The following is a 16,526-nucleotide window of genomic DNA, read 5'->3' on the forward strand; positions in this document are numbered from 1 at the left end:
TCCTCTTCATGACTCAGGAGGGGGACGGTGCCTGTCCTGCTGGGGGAATTCCCTGTGGGGCTGCCTCCCAGGTTCTTGTCCCCACTCCTCCCCCGCACGGCTCTCACACCTGCTTCGACCCCAAGCAGATCAGATGTGGCAGTGGGGGGGTCATGTGACGGAGAGGTGGCTATAAATAGCCAGGGGTGGGCACGCTGCCCCAGACGCCTTGGGGACAGGCAGCAGGACAGGCTTAAGGAGCTGTTCTAGGGGAAGGGTGGGGGCCGGCAGGCCGAGGCCTGGCCAGGGGTGGGAGCATGGAGCCATCGGGGTCCCAGCAGCGTGGGGGCGAGCCCAGCTGGTGGGGCAGCGCCCCCCAATACCAGTACATGCCCTTTGAGCACTGCACCAGCTACGGACTGCCCTCCGAGAACGGGGGTCTGCAGCACAGGCTCCGGAGGGACGCGGGCCCCCATGCCAACGCCCGCCCCACACAGGTAAAGTCCTCAGAGGAGGGGGCGGTGGATTCCAGGAGCCAGAGGAGCCATGGATTGGGGGAAATGGAGAGGCAGGTAGCAAGAGGGGGCAGTGTGTGATCTTTCTAACTTAAGAAAGTACATGGTCGTGTGTTCCAAATATGAACATTCTTTAAAGGTCTGGGTTCAGCCCGGTGGGCACCTTCTATAGAGATACACGTGTACCTGAACACAAGCTTTACTAACTGAACCCCCCGAATCTGGGGGGAGAAGGCAGAGCCACACATGGGTGCCGGTCTGTGCTTACATAACCTACACGAGGGGACTGGCAGAGGAGCCCACACCTCTGTGTGCCTGAGCCGTCCTCACACCCTCACCCTGCACACAGACACCACCAGATTCTCCCTTCCCACCCTCGGCGGAACACACACACATCCACACTTCTGCAGAAGGCAGAAAGGTGGGGATAAGTAGAGAAAATGGACTGAAAAGCGTATCAGTGATCCAAGACAGACCAGTGTCAAATGAGCGGAAGAAATGTAATCAAACTTAGAGGTGGGAGGATTCATCAAGTTAGGACCCACGAGGTGGTGGCACCTGGAGGGATACAGAGCTCTGATCTTGGTGAGGGGGGCAACTAGTGAACTAACCGGGGGTTTGTTGTTGTTCAGTCGCTCAGTCGTGTCCGACTCTGTGCGACCCCATGGATGGCAGCACACCAGGCTTCCTGGTCCTTCTCTGCCTCCTGGAGCTTGCTCAGACTCAAGTTCATTGAGTCGATGATGCCATCCAACCATCTCATCCTCTGTTGCTCTCTTCTCCTGCTGCCTTCAATCTTTCCCAGCATCAGGGTCTTTTCCAATGAGTCCAGGGTAAATATCCTTCAGGTGTTCTAGATGTTGAGGAAAGGGCCGTGATGGTGGGGGCATCCCTGAAGGACAGATTGGGAGCTTGTTGCAGATAAATAGCCTGGTTAAGATCAGTGAGTGAACATGCATGTAGAGGGACAGGATGGAACCTGTCAAGGGGGGACCAGGAAATCAGGATTTAAAAATGTTTTAGCTGATGAGGGGTGGACTGTGTTTCCTTTAGCGTGGGGGTCTAGGAAGGGCAGGGAAGCTGAGGGCTGGGCTGGGGATCTCCATGCTGGGGGTCCAGAGAATCCAGGTCTCAATCCTGAGCTGTCCTGAGAATGGTGGGTGGGGGCAGTTCCTGGAGAATCAGCTGGGGGGCGAGGGCACAGAAGCCAGGGGAGGTTCCAGTGGTGAGTCAGAGCAGGCTTCCTGGAGAAGGGAGCCTGGAACACAGTGCGGGGTTGGACAGGAAGACCCCTCCTCGTGGCCCGGGGCTCTCTGTCACCGGGTACGTGGTCTGAGTAGGATGTCAACTTAGTAAAGGTGCAGTTACAGTGACTTCTGGTGATGGCAAGCACACTAGCATGAAGACTCGGAAAGTCAGGTTGCGCTGGTGCAAAGAAGAGGAGCTTGGACTTATGTTTTTCTCTGCTTAAATCTTATTATGGAAATTTCACACTTATACAAGAATAGAAAGAGTGGTGTAATGAATCTCCAAGTACCCCTTGCCCAATGATTAATTATCAATTGTCAGCATGTTTGCATCCATCCTCCCATCCCCGGTCCTACACTTACGAATCCGGACAATACACCCCTTTCAGGCTTGACTTCCCCATCCCCTCTCAGCCCTGCTCAGATGGTGAGCACTAGCCCAGCCAGCACAGATTTAGCTCTTTTATTTTTATTTTAAAAATGTATTCATTTATTTGACTTCGTTGGGTCTTAGCTGCAGCACACGAGATCTTTCGTTGTGGCTTGGGCTCCAGAGTGCCTGCAGGCTCAGTAGTTGTGGCTTAGCATGTGGGATCTTGGTTCCCTGACCAGGAATTGAACCCGAGTCCCCTGCCTTGCAAGGTGGCTTCTTCACCACTGGATCACCAGGGAAGTCCCCAGATTTGACTTTTTCAGTGTTTCCCAGCCCAGGTTTGGTATGTAGCACCCGCTTCTCATCTCCTCCGGCCTGGGACCTAAGGTGGGCTGAGATAGCCCATGTGCTGGGTGCTGGTCCCCGTGGGAAGTGTCCTCTCGGGTCCGGGGAGGACATGGAGGAAAATGCGGCTCCCTTTGGTCACTAACCTCATCCCAGAGCAGGGTATTAGTGCCTCCTGCTCAGGATTCAGGCATAAACTCGACTGCTCGTATTGTGAAATCAGATCTCTTCCACTCAGGCTCTCCGAGAACCAGCAACGTGGCCTGGCCTGACCCTGGCCCCAGAGGACAGAGTTAGTGTAGTGGAGGTGGGGCAGGCTAAAAGGAGTTAGTATACCTTGCACACATTCAACACCCCCAACACACACACACACACACCAAACATAGACGCTCTACTTTGGGAAGAAGTAGACTGACCTGCCTTTTGGGGGCTGGGTCCAGTTTGTGCCTACAAGCATGGGGAGGGGACGTGGATAGGCCTTCTCTAAGCCCGGCAGGGCATCCGAGGAGCCTCATTAAAGCTAGACACACCAAGGCCAAGAGCCACCAGGAGTCACCTGCTAGCCTGTCCTCACCCCGTCCATGTCAGGGTGAGGGGGGTCTGGGGAAACGACAGAGGGGCCAAGAAGCAGGAAGCAGTGACATATGAAACATGCCATTGACGCAGATGCTCAGTCTTAGCACAGTTCTTGCATCCCTGCTTCAGAGTAGAAATTAGTTCCCTTGATGAAGGCTGCTGTTGAGAGAGATGAATATAGATGGGCAGGGGTGTGGATGGACGAACAAGGGTGAGGAGTGGGAACTGTGTAGACAGACGGTGGGGAGTGGAGGGCACTGATGACCCAAGTGACCCTGCATGAGGCCATCAACACCCAGGATTTTTAAAAATCTATTTATTTCTGACTGGAGGATCACTGCTTTACAATGTTGTGCTGGCTTCTACCATACACCAACATGAATCAGCCAAAGGTGTACATATGTCCCTTCTGTCTTAAACCTCCCTTCCACCTCCCACCCCATCCAACCCCTCTAGGTTGTCACAGAGCACCAAACACCCAGGATTTTAAAAAGCTGTTTGTTCAATTTATCTGTGGGTCTATATGAAGTGAAGTGAAGTTGCTCAGTCGTATCCGACTCTTTGCAACCCCATGGACTGTAGCCTACTAGGCTCCTCTGTCCATGGGATTTTCCAGGCAAGAATACCGGAATGGGTTGCCATTTCCTTCTATATACTTCCTTCTATTTCTTTTGACTCTTCAACGAGACAGACCTTCCTCATCTCCCTCTATCCAGATCTATGGCCATCACAAAGGGCAGTTCTCAGGCAAGGAGCAGGACACCGAGATGCCCACAACGATGGGCTCCAGCGCTTCTGTGGACAGCAAGGATGAGGATCACTATTCTAAATGTCAAGGTGATGGGCACTGGGGAATGGAGGTGTCTGGAGTGGAAAGAGGTACAGGGATTAGGGCAGTAACTCTGAAGACTGGTTGCGTATTTCTGACTCACAGTCCCCATCTGCACACCAAAGCTCTCCTCCAAGGAAAAGTCACGGCTCCCATGTCCTTCTCACGCTACCTTCCCACCGTCCCTCCCACACAGCCCCAAGAAACCAGAGTTTAGAAAGGAATCAAGTAGCTAGAGGGGAAGCGGACTCTGGTGTCTTCTGAAGGGCAGAGAGATGAGGAACTCAGGGAATGAGACATACAGACCAGACCCCTAGGGGCCCTCAGCTCCCAGCCCTAAGCCACACACCCAGAGCAGTGACTGGTTACCTGCTCCTCTGTCCTTTCTTTTCCTAGATTGTATGCACCGCTTGGGACTCATGGTGAGAAGGAAGTTAGGGGAAGACTGGATCTTTCTGGTGCTTCTGGGGCTCCTGATGGCTCTGGTTAGCTGGTGCATGGATTATGTCAGTGCCAAAACGCTTCAGGGTAGGTGTAACGTGGCCCTTTGCCCCCCAGCCCTCCCCATACTGTGGTTGTTCTAGAGTTTCCACCTACGGTAAGCTGGGGGAGCTTCGGGATGGTGCTCAGAGAAGAACAGGTGTGACTCTAGTCCAGGGACACCAGACCCAGATCCATTTTCCCTGCCCCTTTCTATCAGCCAGGCTGTGGGCGCCCCTCTCGTAGGGTGACCAGCTTGTGCTAGTTTTCCGAGGGCTTTGCAGTTCGGGCAACTGGAAACATGTGGAGTCCCAGGAGGCACTCGTGCCAGGGTAACCCCACAGCCTCTAAGGAGGCGCCCACACTGTGGTTCGCTGCACTGCCGTCCACTCGACCTCCCACAGGTGGTGGGAACGTGAATGGGTCGTGTCACCTTCCCCAGCTCAGATCCCCCACGAGTCAAATGAGAATAGAGCCACTTCTGAGGTCGAACGGGGACAGTGGCCACGCGAGCATGGTCTTAGCACAGCTCTCCCTGCTGCGGGCATCGGCATCGGTCCATCTTCATAAGACTGAGCCCGGACGCCTGTCTCCGCAGCCTACAAGTGGTCCTACTACCAGATGCAGCCCAGCGTGCCACTGCAGTTCCTGGTCTGGGTCGGCTTCCCCCTAATCCTCATCCTCTTCAGCGCCCTCTTCTGCCAGCTCATCTCTCCCCAGGCTGTCGGTGAGAATTTCCCAGATTCCACCGCGGCAGGCCATCGCCATAACCCACAGCATCTCAGGGGCCTGTAGACCTCGCACGCCCCTCCTCCCCTCCCTCCCAAGTCTGTTCTCGGCTCTGCCACTGTCCCCCTCTCCACTCCCTCTCCCCGCTCACCCCCCCCCCCCCCACTACCACAAGACCTCTCGCTCCATCCCCATGTTCACTGTCTGGATATCCATCTACCCTTAACCTCCAGCTTAAACTTGCACATAATCTCTTAAAACAACAACAACAACAACAAAACAACAACACGCTTTTAGGCTCTGGAATCCCTGAAATGAAGACAATTCTTCGCGGGGTGGTCCTGAAGGAGTATCTCACCCTCAAGGCCTTTGTGGCCAAGGTAGTGGCCCTGACTGCCGGACTGGGCAGTGGCATTCCTGTGGGGAAAGAGGTAAGACTCCAGTTCCTGTGGGGTGAGCTGGACAGACCTTCCAGCAGAGGGCGCCACGGAGTCTAGAGGGAGCTGGTGGGGGCGGGGAGATTAAGACCCTGGGGATTCCTAGGGTACCAGGGAAGGTCGTCACCCTGGGGCACAATGACAAAAAACATCAGAGCTGGGAATAGCTTAGAGCAGAGTCTCACCTTTGGGGCACTCACTGCTGGCATCTGGGGCTGAGTAATTCTTGGTTCTAGGGGGCCATCCTATGCATTGGTAGGATGATTAGCAATCTCCCTGGCCTGTCCCTCCTACAAGCCAGTAGCAGCCCCAAGTTGTGACAACTGTAAAGTCTCCAGACATCGCCAGATGTCCCCTGGGGGCAGAATCTCCCACAGCTGAGAACCACTGCCTTAGAGACAATCCAGACGAACCCTGTGAAAACTGAGACCTACAAGAGGCTGTGCTTTTTTTCAAGGTTACTTGTAACCTTGTAAGAAGTTACATGTAACTTCTTGCCCTGCTGCAACCAGAGTTATCCTTTCGAAATGGTATCAGGAATAACTGCCCTCCGGTTAGGAACTTCAAATGACTTTTCACTTCTTTTTTTTTTTTTCTTTTGGCCATTCGACATATGGGATCTTAGTTTCCCCACCGGGGATCGATCCTACACCCCTTGTGGTGGAAGCACAGGGTCTTAACCACTGGACCGCCCCCCTCCCGCCCCCCACCGCCCCGAGAAGTCCCTCTATTCCTTTCAAAATGAAGTCCAAACTTATTTCCTGGAGCCTGTGGTGATTAGGCTCCTCTCTGTTCTGGCTTCTGTCCTCCCAGGCTATTCCTCCTTCCTGGTGCTGGAGTGACAAGGCACTTTCTGCCACTCAGCCACCAAGTCTGCCCCCTTCTCCAGGTTCCTGCATTTGCTGTGCCCTCAGCCTGGAACATTCTTCTACTGAGACCCGCATGGCTCCTGCCTTCATGTCCATCAAGGCCTTACTCAGTTGTGACCTTCCCCACCCCACCCTGTCTTTCCTCTCTCTCTTCTGTTGTTCAGCCACTCAGTCATGTCTGACTCTTTGCGACTCCATGGACTGCAGCATGCCAGGCTTCCCTGTCCTTCACTATCTCCCGGAGCTTCTCAAACTCAAATCCATTGAGTCGGTGATGCCATCTAACCATCGCATCCTCTGTTGTCCCCTTCTCCTGCTTTCAGTCTTTCCCAGCATCAGGGTTTTTTCTAATGAGTCAGTTTTTCACATCAGGTGGCCAGAGTATTGGAGTTTCAGCTTCAACATCAGTCCTTCCAATGAATATTCAGGACTGATTTCCTTTAGGATGGACTGGCTGGATCTCCTTGCAGTCCAAGGGACTCTAAAGAGTCTTCTCCAACACCACAGTTCGAAAGCATCAGTTCTTCGGCGCTCAGCTTTCTTTATAGTCCAACTCTCACATCCCTACATGACTACTGGAAAAACCACAGTTTTGACTAGTCAGTTTCTTCCCAGCCCCTAGAATTTTCTGAAATGATAATGTGCTGGGCATCACCTCCCTTCCTCCCTGGGATGAACCTATGCGAAGGCATAACTTCTATCTTAGCTGTATTTCTAGCCCCTGGTACAGTGTCCGGAGAAACCTATGTCTGTCCAAGAATGCCACCAAGCCCCCCCCACCCGACCCCTGCCCCTGACCCCTCGTCCGTCTCCTCTTTCCCAGGGCCCTTTTGTTCACATTGCCAGCATCTGCGCGGCCATCCTCAGCAAGTTCATGTCGGTGTTCTGTGGGGTGTATGAGGTAAGGCTGAGAAGGGCAAAGGAGGCGGGGCTGTGCGCGCTGGCGGCGCGGGGCTGGGCTGCCTTGGCCGTGATGCTGAGCGGGGCACTGCGCTAACCCCGCCTCCCGCAGCCTGCATCCACGTGCCCCCCGCCCGCCTCCTCCAGCCACAGATGCCGCTGTTTAAGCCCTTGCTGGTCCCTTGACGCCCTCCCTCCCCGATCCGGCCCCTGCCTCGGTGGGGCGGGAGGTGGGGGGTGGGGGGGTGGTCGCACCTGGACCGCTCCTCCGCCGGCCTCCGCGTCAGTTCTCCTCCGCGTTTCCCTCGGGGGCCGCCCCGTCCCCTTGTCGTTCCTGGTCCTCCACCCCGCGTCTCGTGCGCTCCGGCCGCGCCCCAGCCCTCCACCGCCTCGTCCGCTCGCTCCTCTGTTGCAGACCGTGCCTGGGCAGCTTGACCTCCTGGTGTCGGCCTGCGCTGTAGGCGTGGGCTGCTGCTTCGCAGCCCCTGTCGGAGGCAAGTTTCACTTCCTCCCTATCCCAGTTGGCCTGAGGGGTTGTGGAGGGGGGTGTTCTCATAAGCTTTGGGGTGAGGTGGGGGTGGGGGGCTGCTCGCGGAAGGGGGATGGGGGTGGGCCTTTAGAGAGTGACCCCGAATCACAGCCTGCATCACTGACTTTCTTAAACCGGAGAGCTATGTGTTCTTTTAGAAGCTGCTGGCTCTTCCTTGCCGATTGTCCAAAGCCCTTTCCTGTTAACACTTCTGGCCCCGATTGTCCCCAGCCACCCACCCTCTCTAGTGACCATTAAGGCTTACCTGCCTTCCGTAAATTTGCCTAACCGGTTCATTTTCTATGTCTGGCTTTGCGCTATGAGATCACTTCCTGTTTGCCAAACTAACTGAGTTTCTCTTGGCCTGGGATGGCACTGGGGAGATGGGGGCCCTGTGATGGATTCCCTGTGACTCAAGTCTCTCCTTCTCTGTCCCCCCTCCTTGCCTGTTTTCCTTCCTCTCCCTGCCTCTCGCCCTCTGTCTGTCTGTCTGTCCCCTAGTAGCAGCCCTATTATTACACTGACATGCTGACGGTGGGCTGTGCCGTGGGAGTCGGTTGCTGTTTTGGGACACCTCTTGGAGGCAAGTGATGTACCCGCTCCTGCATCAGTGCCCTTGCCTGTTCTTGCTCCCAGAACAGTTACTGCCAGCATCCGCAAGTTTGAGTATTACCAGTTGAAACAAGGGTAAAGCAAGACAGCTTTTAGTGAGCATTTACCATGTGCAGGCAGTGTTCTAAAGACTTTACATCCCTTCCTGCCCAGAGCTGTATGAGCTTGATATTAAAGATGAGAGTGACTTGCTGTTAGTAAGTGGGACAACCAGAAAGGAAAACCGAGGTGGCCTCTGTGGGACCCCTACTTATATTGTGTTTGTGTGTGTGCTCAGTCGCTCAGTCATGTCCGACTCTTTGTGATCCCATGGACTGTAGCCCTCCAGGCTCCTCTGTCCATGGGATTTCCCAGGCAGAAAACTGGCATGGGTGGCCATTTCCATTTCCTCCTCCAGGGGCTCTTCTGGACCCAGGGATTGAACCCACGTCTCTTGTGTCTCCTGCATGGGCAGGTGGATTCTTTACCACTGTGCCACTTTACCACTTTACCACTGTGCCGGGAAGCTAGATAACCCTTTGTATTGTTGGATATTTTTGCCCTTCACTTATTACATCTTCTAACAGAGGACTTCTGTATATATATATTTTTGCTCTTTAATCATTCACTTTTTTTTTGTTGTTGTTTTAATTGAAGTATAATTGACATCTCTATATAGTTGACATCTATATGTATTTTCTTCTCCAAAGGAAGATTTATCTTTCCTTGTATGTTGTTAAGGGCATGGGATTTGCAGTTCAGTTCAGTCGCTCAGTCGTGTCTGACTCTTTGCAACCCCATGGATGGCAGCACTCTAGGCCTCCCTGTCTGTCCATCACCAACTCCCGGAGCTTACTCAAATTCACGTCCATCGAGTCAGTGATGCCGTCCAACCATCTCATCCTCTGTCATCCCCTTCTCCTCCTGCCTTCAATCTTTCCCAGCCTCAGGGGCTTTTCAAATGAGTCAGTTCTTCGAATCAGGTGGCCAAAGTATTGGAATTTCAGCTTCAGCATCAGTCCTTCCAATGAATATTCAGGACTGATTTCCTTAAGGATAGACTGGTTGGATCTCCTTGCTGTCCAAGGGACTCTCAAGAGTCTTCTCCAACACCACAGTTCAAAAGGATCAATTCTTCTGCACTCAGCTTTCTTTATAGTCCAACTCTCACATCCATACAAGACTACTGGAAAAACCAGACTTCCCTGATGGCTCAGATGGTAAAGTGTCTGCCTACAATGCAGGAGACCCAGGTTCGATCCCTGGGTCAGGAAGATCCTCTGGAGAATGAAATGGCAACCCACTCCAGTACTCTTGCCTGGAAAATCCCATGGACGGAGGAGCCTGTTGGGTTACAGTCCATGGGGTCGCAAAAAGTCGGACACGACTAAGTGACTTCACTTCACTTCACTTGAGTAGATGGACCTTTGTTGGCAAAGTAATGTCTCTGCTTTTTAATATGCTGTTTAGTTTGGTCATAACTTTTCTTCCAAGGAGCAAGTGTCTTTTTGTTTCATGGCTGCAGTCACCATCTGCAGTGATTTTGGAGCCCCCCAAAAACAAAGTTTGCCACTGTTTCCCCATCTGTTTGCCATAAAGTGATGGGACCAGATGCCGTGATCTTAGTTTTCTGAATGTTGAGTTTTAAACCAACTTTTTCACTCTCCTCTTTCACTTTCATCAAGAGGCTCTTTAGTTCTTCTTCGCTTTCTGTCATATGGGTGGTGTCATCTGCATATCTGAGGTTATTGATATTTCTCCTGGCAATCTTGGTTCCAGCTTGTGCTTCATCCAGTCCAGCGTTTCTCATGATATACTCTCATAAAAGTTAAATAAGCAGAGTGACAATATACAGCCTTGACTTGACATACTCCTTTCCTGATTTGGAACCAGTCTGTTGTTCCATGTCCAGTTCTAACTGTTGCTTCTTGACCTGCATTCAGATTTCTCAGGAGGCAAGTCAGGTGGTCTGGTATTCCCATCTGTAGAAGAATTTTCCACAGTTTGTTGTGATCCACACAGTCAAAGGCTTTGGCTTAGTCAATAAAGCAGAAGTAAATGTTTTTCTGGAACTCTCTTGCTTTTTCTATGATCTAACGGATGTTGTCAATTTGATCTCTGGTTCCTCTGCCTTTCTTAAATCCAGCTTGAACATCTGGAAGTTCACATACTGTTGAAGCCTGGCTTGGAGAAATTTGAGCATCACTTTACTAGCGTGTGAGATGAGTGCAATTGTGCGGTAGTTTGAGCATTCTTTGACATTGCCTTTCTTGGGAGTTTAAGTGGACCTTATTTAGATTAATGTGTGTGTGTGCTCAGTCATGTCCAACTCTTTGCAACCCCATCGACTGTGGCTCGCCAGGCTCCTTTGTCCATAGGATTTTCCAGCAAGAATACTGGAATGGGTTGCCATTTCCTCTTCCAGGGGATTTTCCTGACCCAGAGATGGAACCTATATCTCCTGCATTTCTTGCATTGGCAGACAGTTTCTTTACCACTAGCACCACCTGGAAAGACATTTAGATGAATAGTCAGCTTTATTTTTAAAGTCAGCATGCAGGATCTTCGTTCTCGGACCAGGGATTGAACCCAGCCCCCTGCATTGGCAGTGCAGAGTCTGAACCATTGAACCACCAAGGAAGTGCCAATGGTCAGCTTTAGATGAGGACTACAGATGTGAATTAAAGGCTCATTTTTCCTTGACCGAAATGTAAAGTTGAGTTTAGCTCAACTTTTCAGACTATTTCCTTGTCCTGGATGACTAACAAGGTGTGCGTGGTCAGAGACAGCTGCTGTATCTGTTTATTTACTCATTGATAACAGTTGTAACCAGATTAACAGAGCAAGGATTATATAGATCACTGGTTGGATTCATTGGTGATAAAAAAAGATATCATGTTAACAATTAGAGAAGCAGAATTGCAGGAAAGGCATCTGCTTCATAAATGCACCAGCTGTTAGAGGTAGCTTTCAATTATGAAAATGTAATCAGTCCTTTCATAGAAGAGTCTTCAGGAAACCAAGATGACTTGGCTCAGGAATGATACACAGATAAACATTAACAGTTAATGAAAATGTACCATGCTCACTTGAACTAATGCTAAAGCATTGCACACAGCATAAGGGAGATAGGTTGGCAAACGAGTTAGCTGGCATCCTGCTTGTACTACTGTTGTCAGCTCTTGTCATTAAAGTCAATGTCTCCAGCCGTGAAGGCTAGCCTATTGGAATTTCTGCACAAGTTTAAATGTTCACACTTGCATTTATACCCACTCTCACCTTTATTGAGTCTTTTGCCTTACAAATCCAGAAGGTCTGAAGAACACTTTTAGAAGAGTAGCATTTTTTGTTGTTTTGTTTTTAATCCAGATTCTTTTAAAGTGAAGAGAATATGAATTTTTTTTTTTTTTTGCCTAAAACTAGAACTCCTGGAATGAATGAGGAAGGTTCATGATCCTGTCTAGAGACTGGGAGAGGCAAATAGTTAAGTTACAGATAAAACATAACTGTTGACATACGTTGACCTAAGAAAATGTTAAGCATTGAAAAGTTAAAATGTTTTATTTTTAGGATGTTTGTAGTAAGTGGCAAATATTAAATGAACTTGCAGATAATCTTATTTGATAGCTTTATTTTACAAATATGGATTAATTCTAAAAGAAAAAAATTAGTATTAGAGTAATTTATTCACTCTGTTCAGTTCAGTTCAGTCGCTCAGTTGTGTCCGACTCTTTGCGACCCCATGAATTGCAGCATGCCAGGCCTCTCTGTCCATCACCAACTCCCGGAGTCTACCCAAACCCATGTTCATCGAGTCGGTGATGCCATCCAACCATCTCATCCTCTGTCGTCCCCTTCTCCTCCTGCCCCCAATCCTACCCAGCATTAGGGTCTTTTCCAATGAGTCAACCCCCCGCTTGAGGTGGCCAAAGTATTGGAGTTTCAGCTTCAACATCAGACCTTCCAATGAACACCTAGGATTGATCTCTTTTAGGATGGATTGATTGGATCTCCTTGCAGTCCAAGGGACTCTCAAGAGTCTTCTCTAACACCACAGTTCAAAAGCATCAATTCTGTGGCGCTCAGCTTTCTTCACCGTCCAACTCTCACATCCATACATGACCACTGGAAAAACCATAGCCTTGACTAGACGGACTTTTGTTGGCAAAGTAATGTCTCTGCTTTTAAATATGCTATCTAGGTTGGCCATAACCTTCCTTCCAAGGAGTAAGCGTCATTTAATTTCATGGCTGCAGTCACCATCAGCAGTGATTCTGGAGCCCCAAAAAATAAAGTCTGACACTGTTTCCACTGTTTCCCTTACTCTGACGAAATCTACTTCAACATTTGGCTAAAATGACAAACGTGTTTTTATTTCCATACATGCCCTCTGCCGTGAGCAGAGGCAGCACCTCTGGGTGCTGTGCTAGTTACCATGCTTGCAGGCACCCACAGCAGAAAGGGTAGACAGGAAGGCCAGCAGGCCATCACAGCCCACTCAGAGAAGCATCCCAGTGGCAGCCTGGGCAAAGTGCAAAGAATATTCTGGAGAGAAGAGACAGCATTGCAAAGTCAAGACGTACAGGAATAGAATGTCAATACATGAGCATTGCTAGAGGACACGGGAAGAAATGACAGGAAATGAGTCTGGACAGGTACTTGGGGGGTGATTCATGAAGGTCATCGTAGGAAATGCACAAGAATGTCAGTTTCATTCTCTAGGCTAGAGTTTGCCTGAATGTGTTGTACAGAACACAGTTCATGGTGTTAATAGACATAACATGTAAACAGTGTTCCAAGATCAGATATGTTGGAAAATACTGTGTTGAATAGATAGTTTTTTAAATGGGAAGAGTTCTCAGAATGTTCAGTATGCTGACATGCCCTGTGAGTATCCCACTTGTGGCTCAAAGACAGCATTTCCCGCAGAATCCTTTTTGCAAGGACCCTCTTTATGGAACTTGTAGTATCTCATGGACCCGACTTTAGGAAATGCTGTCCTGGGTGAAGGGGAGTCGTGGAAGAGTTTCAAACAAGGTAGTGACATGGCCAGCTTTGGCCGGATAGAACTGGCCTGTGGATTAACAGGATTTATCCAGGATTAACAAGAAGACTATTGTCATAGTCCTGATGATGCTAGATGGTAAGAGACCGAACTGGGCAGAGGCAGAGGAGATAGAGAACAGGATGACATATAAGGGTGATAGAAAAGAAAATGAATGGGAGCTGGTGGCTGATTTATGTGAGGTTACGAAAGATAAGGAGGAGGAATCTAGGCTAACTTTCAGTTTTATAAGGAGGAACATGCGGTGGATAGTGGTGTTGCAAGCAAAATAGGGAATATAAGAAGTGAAACAGGTCTAAGAGAGTTGATAAATTTCGCTTTGAATACATTGAGTTTGAAGTTCCTGCGACATCTCCAAGTGACGTCAAATAGGCAGCTGGCTTGCTGAGTCTGGAGTCCAGAAACTGAGCTGAAAGCGTGGCTTTGTTAACCAGTCAGTTAGCATGGGGGTGGTAGTTAAAGCCATCGGCATAAAATGAAGTTGAAAAAGTGGATCTACGAGTCGCAAGAGTCAGAGACCAAGGCCCGTGGCGCCAGAGGAGGAGACAGAAAGGAGCCTCCAGGGTGGGAAAGAGAGCAACGTTATGGAACCTAGGAGACCAGAGAGTTTCCAAATGCTGTTTGTGTTTGTAATGCTTTGTTTCCTTTTAGCGGCACATTTTCTGTTTGGCTCAGGCAAATATGAAAATTCACTCTCGTTCTGAAGTACACAGTGACATACTGTTAGAGAACGTGTCCCAGAACTCAGGAAGGGAAATCTAGCCTAGGATTTCAAAAGCTGATTGTCATATATTCCTAAGTTGGATAGTTTACATTTCGACAAATCAGAGCCAGCTTTGGTTTTGTTCAGTTCAGTCGCTCAGTCGTGTCCGACTCTTTGTTACTGGTGAAGATAAGGAGCAGTTTGTTCTGCCTGACGCCCCCACCCCTGACTCCCCAAATCCTCCTTTTAGGCCGAGGGAGCAGCTGCCGGACCTGATGAGATTTGGGGAGCAGGGGCGGGTGAGGGGTGGTTGCCAAAGTGCTGTCCCTCAGATTCCCTGTTTTCTGAAATTCCACTCATCTATGATCTCTTGCTCTTTTTCTTCCTTCCCGTCCCCCACTTCCCCTCCTTTACCCTCCCCTCCCCTCTCATCTATAGGACGAGGCTTTGAGCCCTGATGATGTACCAGACACCATGTTAGATGTTGGGGATCCAAAGAACCTTCAGTCCCAGGGGGACCTCAGAGATGTAAATAGAGAACTACCTCTGAAAGTGCTAACAGGCGCCCTGATGCCCCAAATTCCCAGAAAACAAGACAAGGGAGGGACTGTTTTTACCTGCAGAGGGGAATTGGGACTCCCAGAGAAGGGGGACCGGTTCCCAGAGAAGGAGAACCACAAGATATCCTCTGCCCAAAAGCAGCAGCTGTTCCACATGGGAGCAACCGTTAGGCCACCCTCACTGTGGCATAAATGACTTCCTATCACCACTGACTGTCACCTGCAGCAGAAAGGGCGGGAATCCTGAGAAATCAAGAGACATGGCTTTTGGAATCTAGAACAGCAGGAAGAAAATGGCTCGGATGTGAGAGGCCACGGGAAACGGGAAGCAGGTGGTGGGGTTGCAGGGGCGGCGGGGGGGGGTGTGTGTGTCTCAGCTGGCCAGTAGCCACAGAGGGCAAGGGACAGGAACCTGACCTAGTTCACAGGCTTTCCTGGGGCCAGAGCTCTTTCCACTCATGCAGTTATAGGCTGCATTTTTCGTTTTCCTTCTTCAGCTCTGACAAAGATGAGGCTTAGCCAGGTGTTAGGTAATTCTGTTGTCGGTTTCCACTTTGCATCTAATCACAGTCTTCTCCCCAATTCGTGGTTATGTGTAAAGATTATTTTCTTGGCATCTCTTGAGTCTTTTATGCCCTTGTTAGCTTCCTTCCTTTGTTTCCACCAGCTCTTGCTATTTTTCTGTTTATTTACCTTCTCATTTCTGCTCCAGCTTCTACTCTCAGAAACAGGACAACTTAGGACTCTGAATTAGCTTGCCTTCTACCTCACCCTCCTTTCTTGAGCATAATGGTTTGTAACTTCTTTGAGCTTCTTGGTTTCCCCCGCTGGATCTGGTCCTTTAAGTCAGGTTTTTTACATTTTAATTTCAAAAAATATTAATGAATCCTCTCTTGGAATACTGAGTACTGTCAGCTCTTACAAAGTCCTTCCTTTTTGTTTTTCTTATTTCTTTTCCCTAAACGTTGCCATGGTACATGGCACGTGGGAGAACGGGGGAGAGATTGTGGCGGAGGGAGGGCATTATGGGGAGTCCCCGTAAATCTTGAGCTCTGCTTGGTACTCTGGTGAGCACTCACTGTGGAAGCTTTCCCTCTTGTAACTTTTCTGCAGAAAATTTTCAGACCCCCATGGATATCAGACAACCGTGAATCCCACTCAGCCCTGATTTCAAAGGGGTGGAGCAGGCACAACATCACGTGTTGTGGGTTAAGCTCCCCTCATTTCCCATCTTCTCTGTATCTTGTTGAACCATCTCTCTGGTCTGCAAAAACTGCTAGCATGAGCAGGTATATGGTTTAAAGCATGGCACACTCCAAGAGACCATTCGTTCCCACTACTGCTACCCTTCGTGGCTCAAGGAGCCAAAGCTCCTGGGGTCCCCAGGGTGGGGGTGTGGGAGAGAGCCTCATCCCTGGCCTGCACCTGACCTGACTCCGTTGTCCCGTAGGAGTGCTGTTTAGCATCGAGGTCACCTCTACCTACTTTGCTGTGAGGAATTACTGGCGAGGATTCTTTGCAGCCACGTTCAGCGCCTTTGTTTTCCGAGTGCTGGCTGTGTGGAACAAGGATGCTGGTAACATGGGAAGCATCACTTGGGAGGTGGGACCAAGGCACAAGGGTATACAGAGGGCAAGGGTACAGGTCATGGGTTAGGGGAGTGTCTCTGCCAGTTGTTGTTTAGTCGCTAAGTTGTGTCTGACTCTTTTGCGACCCCATGGACTGTAGCTCACCAGGCTCCTCTGTCCATGGAATTTCCCAGGCAAGAATACTGGAGTGGGCTCCCATTTCCTTCTCCA

The 16,526-nt window shown here is 50.1% G+C and overlaps 1 protein-coding gene and 1 non-coding gene across 6 annotated transcripts in view; both read left to right on the top strand.

Moving 5' to 3' along the window:
* The first annotated feature begins 200 nt into the window (after positions 1–200).
* The window catches only part of CLCN1 (chloride voltage-gated channel 1), a 37,362-nt gene continuing 21,036 nt past the window's right edge, over positions 201–16,526 (top strand). For 3 of the 5 annotated variants that reach the window (XM_081534474.1, XM_081534472.1, XM_081534477.1), the window contains exons 1-8: positions 201–476; positions 3,752–3,872; positions 4,261–4,392; positions 4,943–5,071; positions 5,371–5,504; positions 7,203–7,280; positions 8,313–8,391; positions 16,178–16,303. In XM_081534474.1, the coding sequence (XP_081390600.1) occupies positions 297–476; positions 3,752–3,872; positions 4,261–4,392; positions 4,943–5,071; positions 5,371–5,504; positions 7,203–7,280; positions 8,313–8,391; positions 16,178–16,303 (979 nt within the window). In that variant the 5' untranslated portion in view covers positions 201–296. Of the gene's footprint in view, positions 477–3,751; positions 3,873–4,260; positions 4,393–4,942; positions 5,072–5,370; positions 5,505–7,202; positions 7,281–7,694; positions 7,774–8,312; positions 8,392–16,177; positions 16,304–16,526 lie in introns of all 5 variants that reach the window. The other 2 variants (XM_081534473.1, XM_081534475.1) reach the window with 2 other exon arrangements.
* Positions 9,602–9,674, top strand: TRNAC-ACA (transfer RNA cysteine (anticodon ACA)). The gene has a single exon. It is a non-coding gene; the product is annotated as a tRNA-Cys (tRNA).

The sequence above is a fragment of the Giraffa tippelskirchi genome, chromosome 10 (assembly GCF_054371585.1).
Source record: "Giraffa tippelskirchi isolate mGirTip1 chromosome 10, T2T-mGirTip1v1.2.pri, whole genome shotgun sequence".
Classification (NCBI taxonomy): Eukaryota; Metazoa; Chordata; class Mammalia; order Artiodactyla; family Giraffidae; genus Giraffa; species Giraffa tippelskirchi.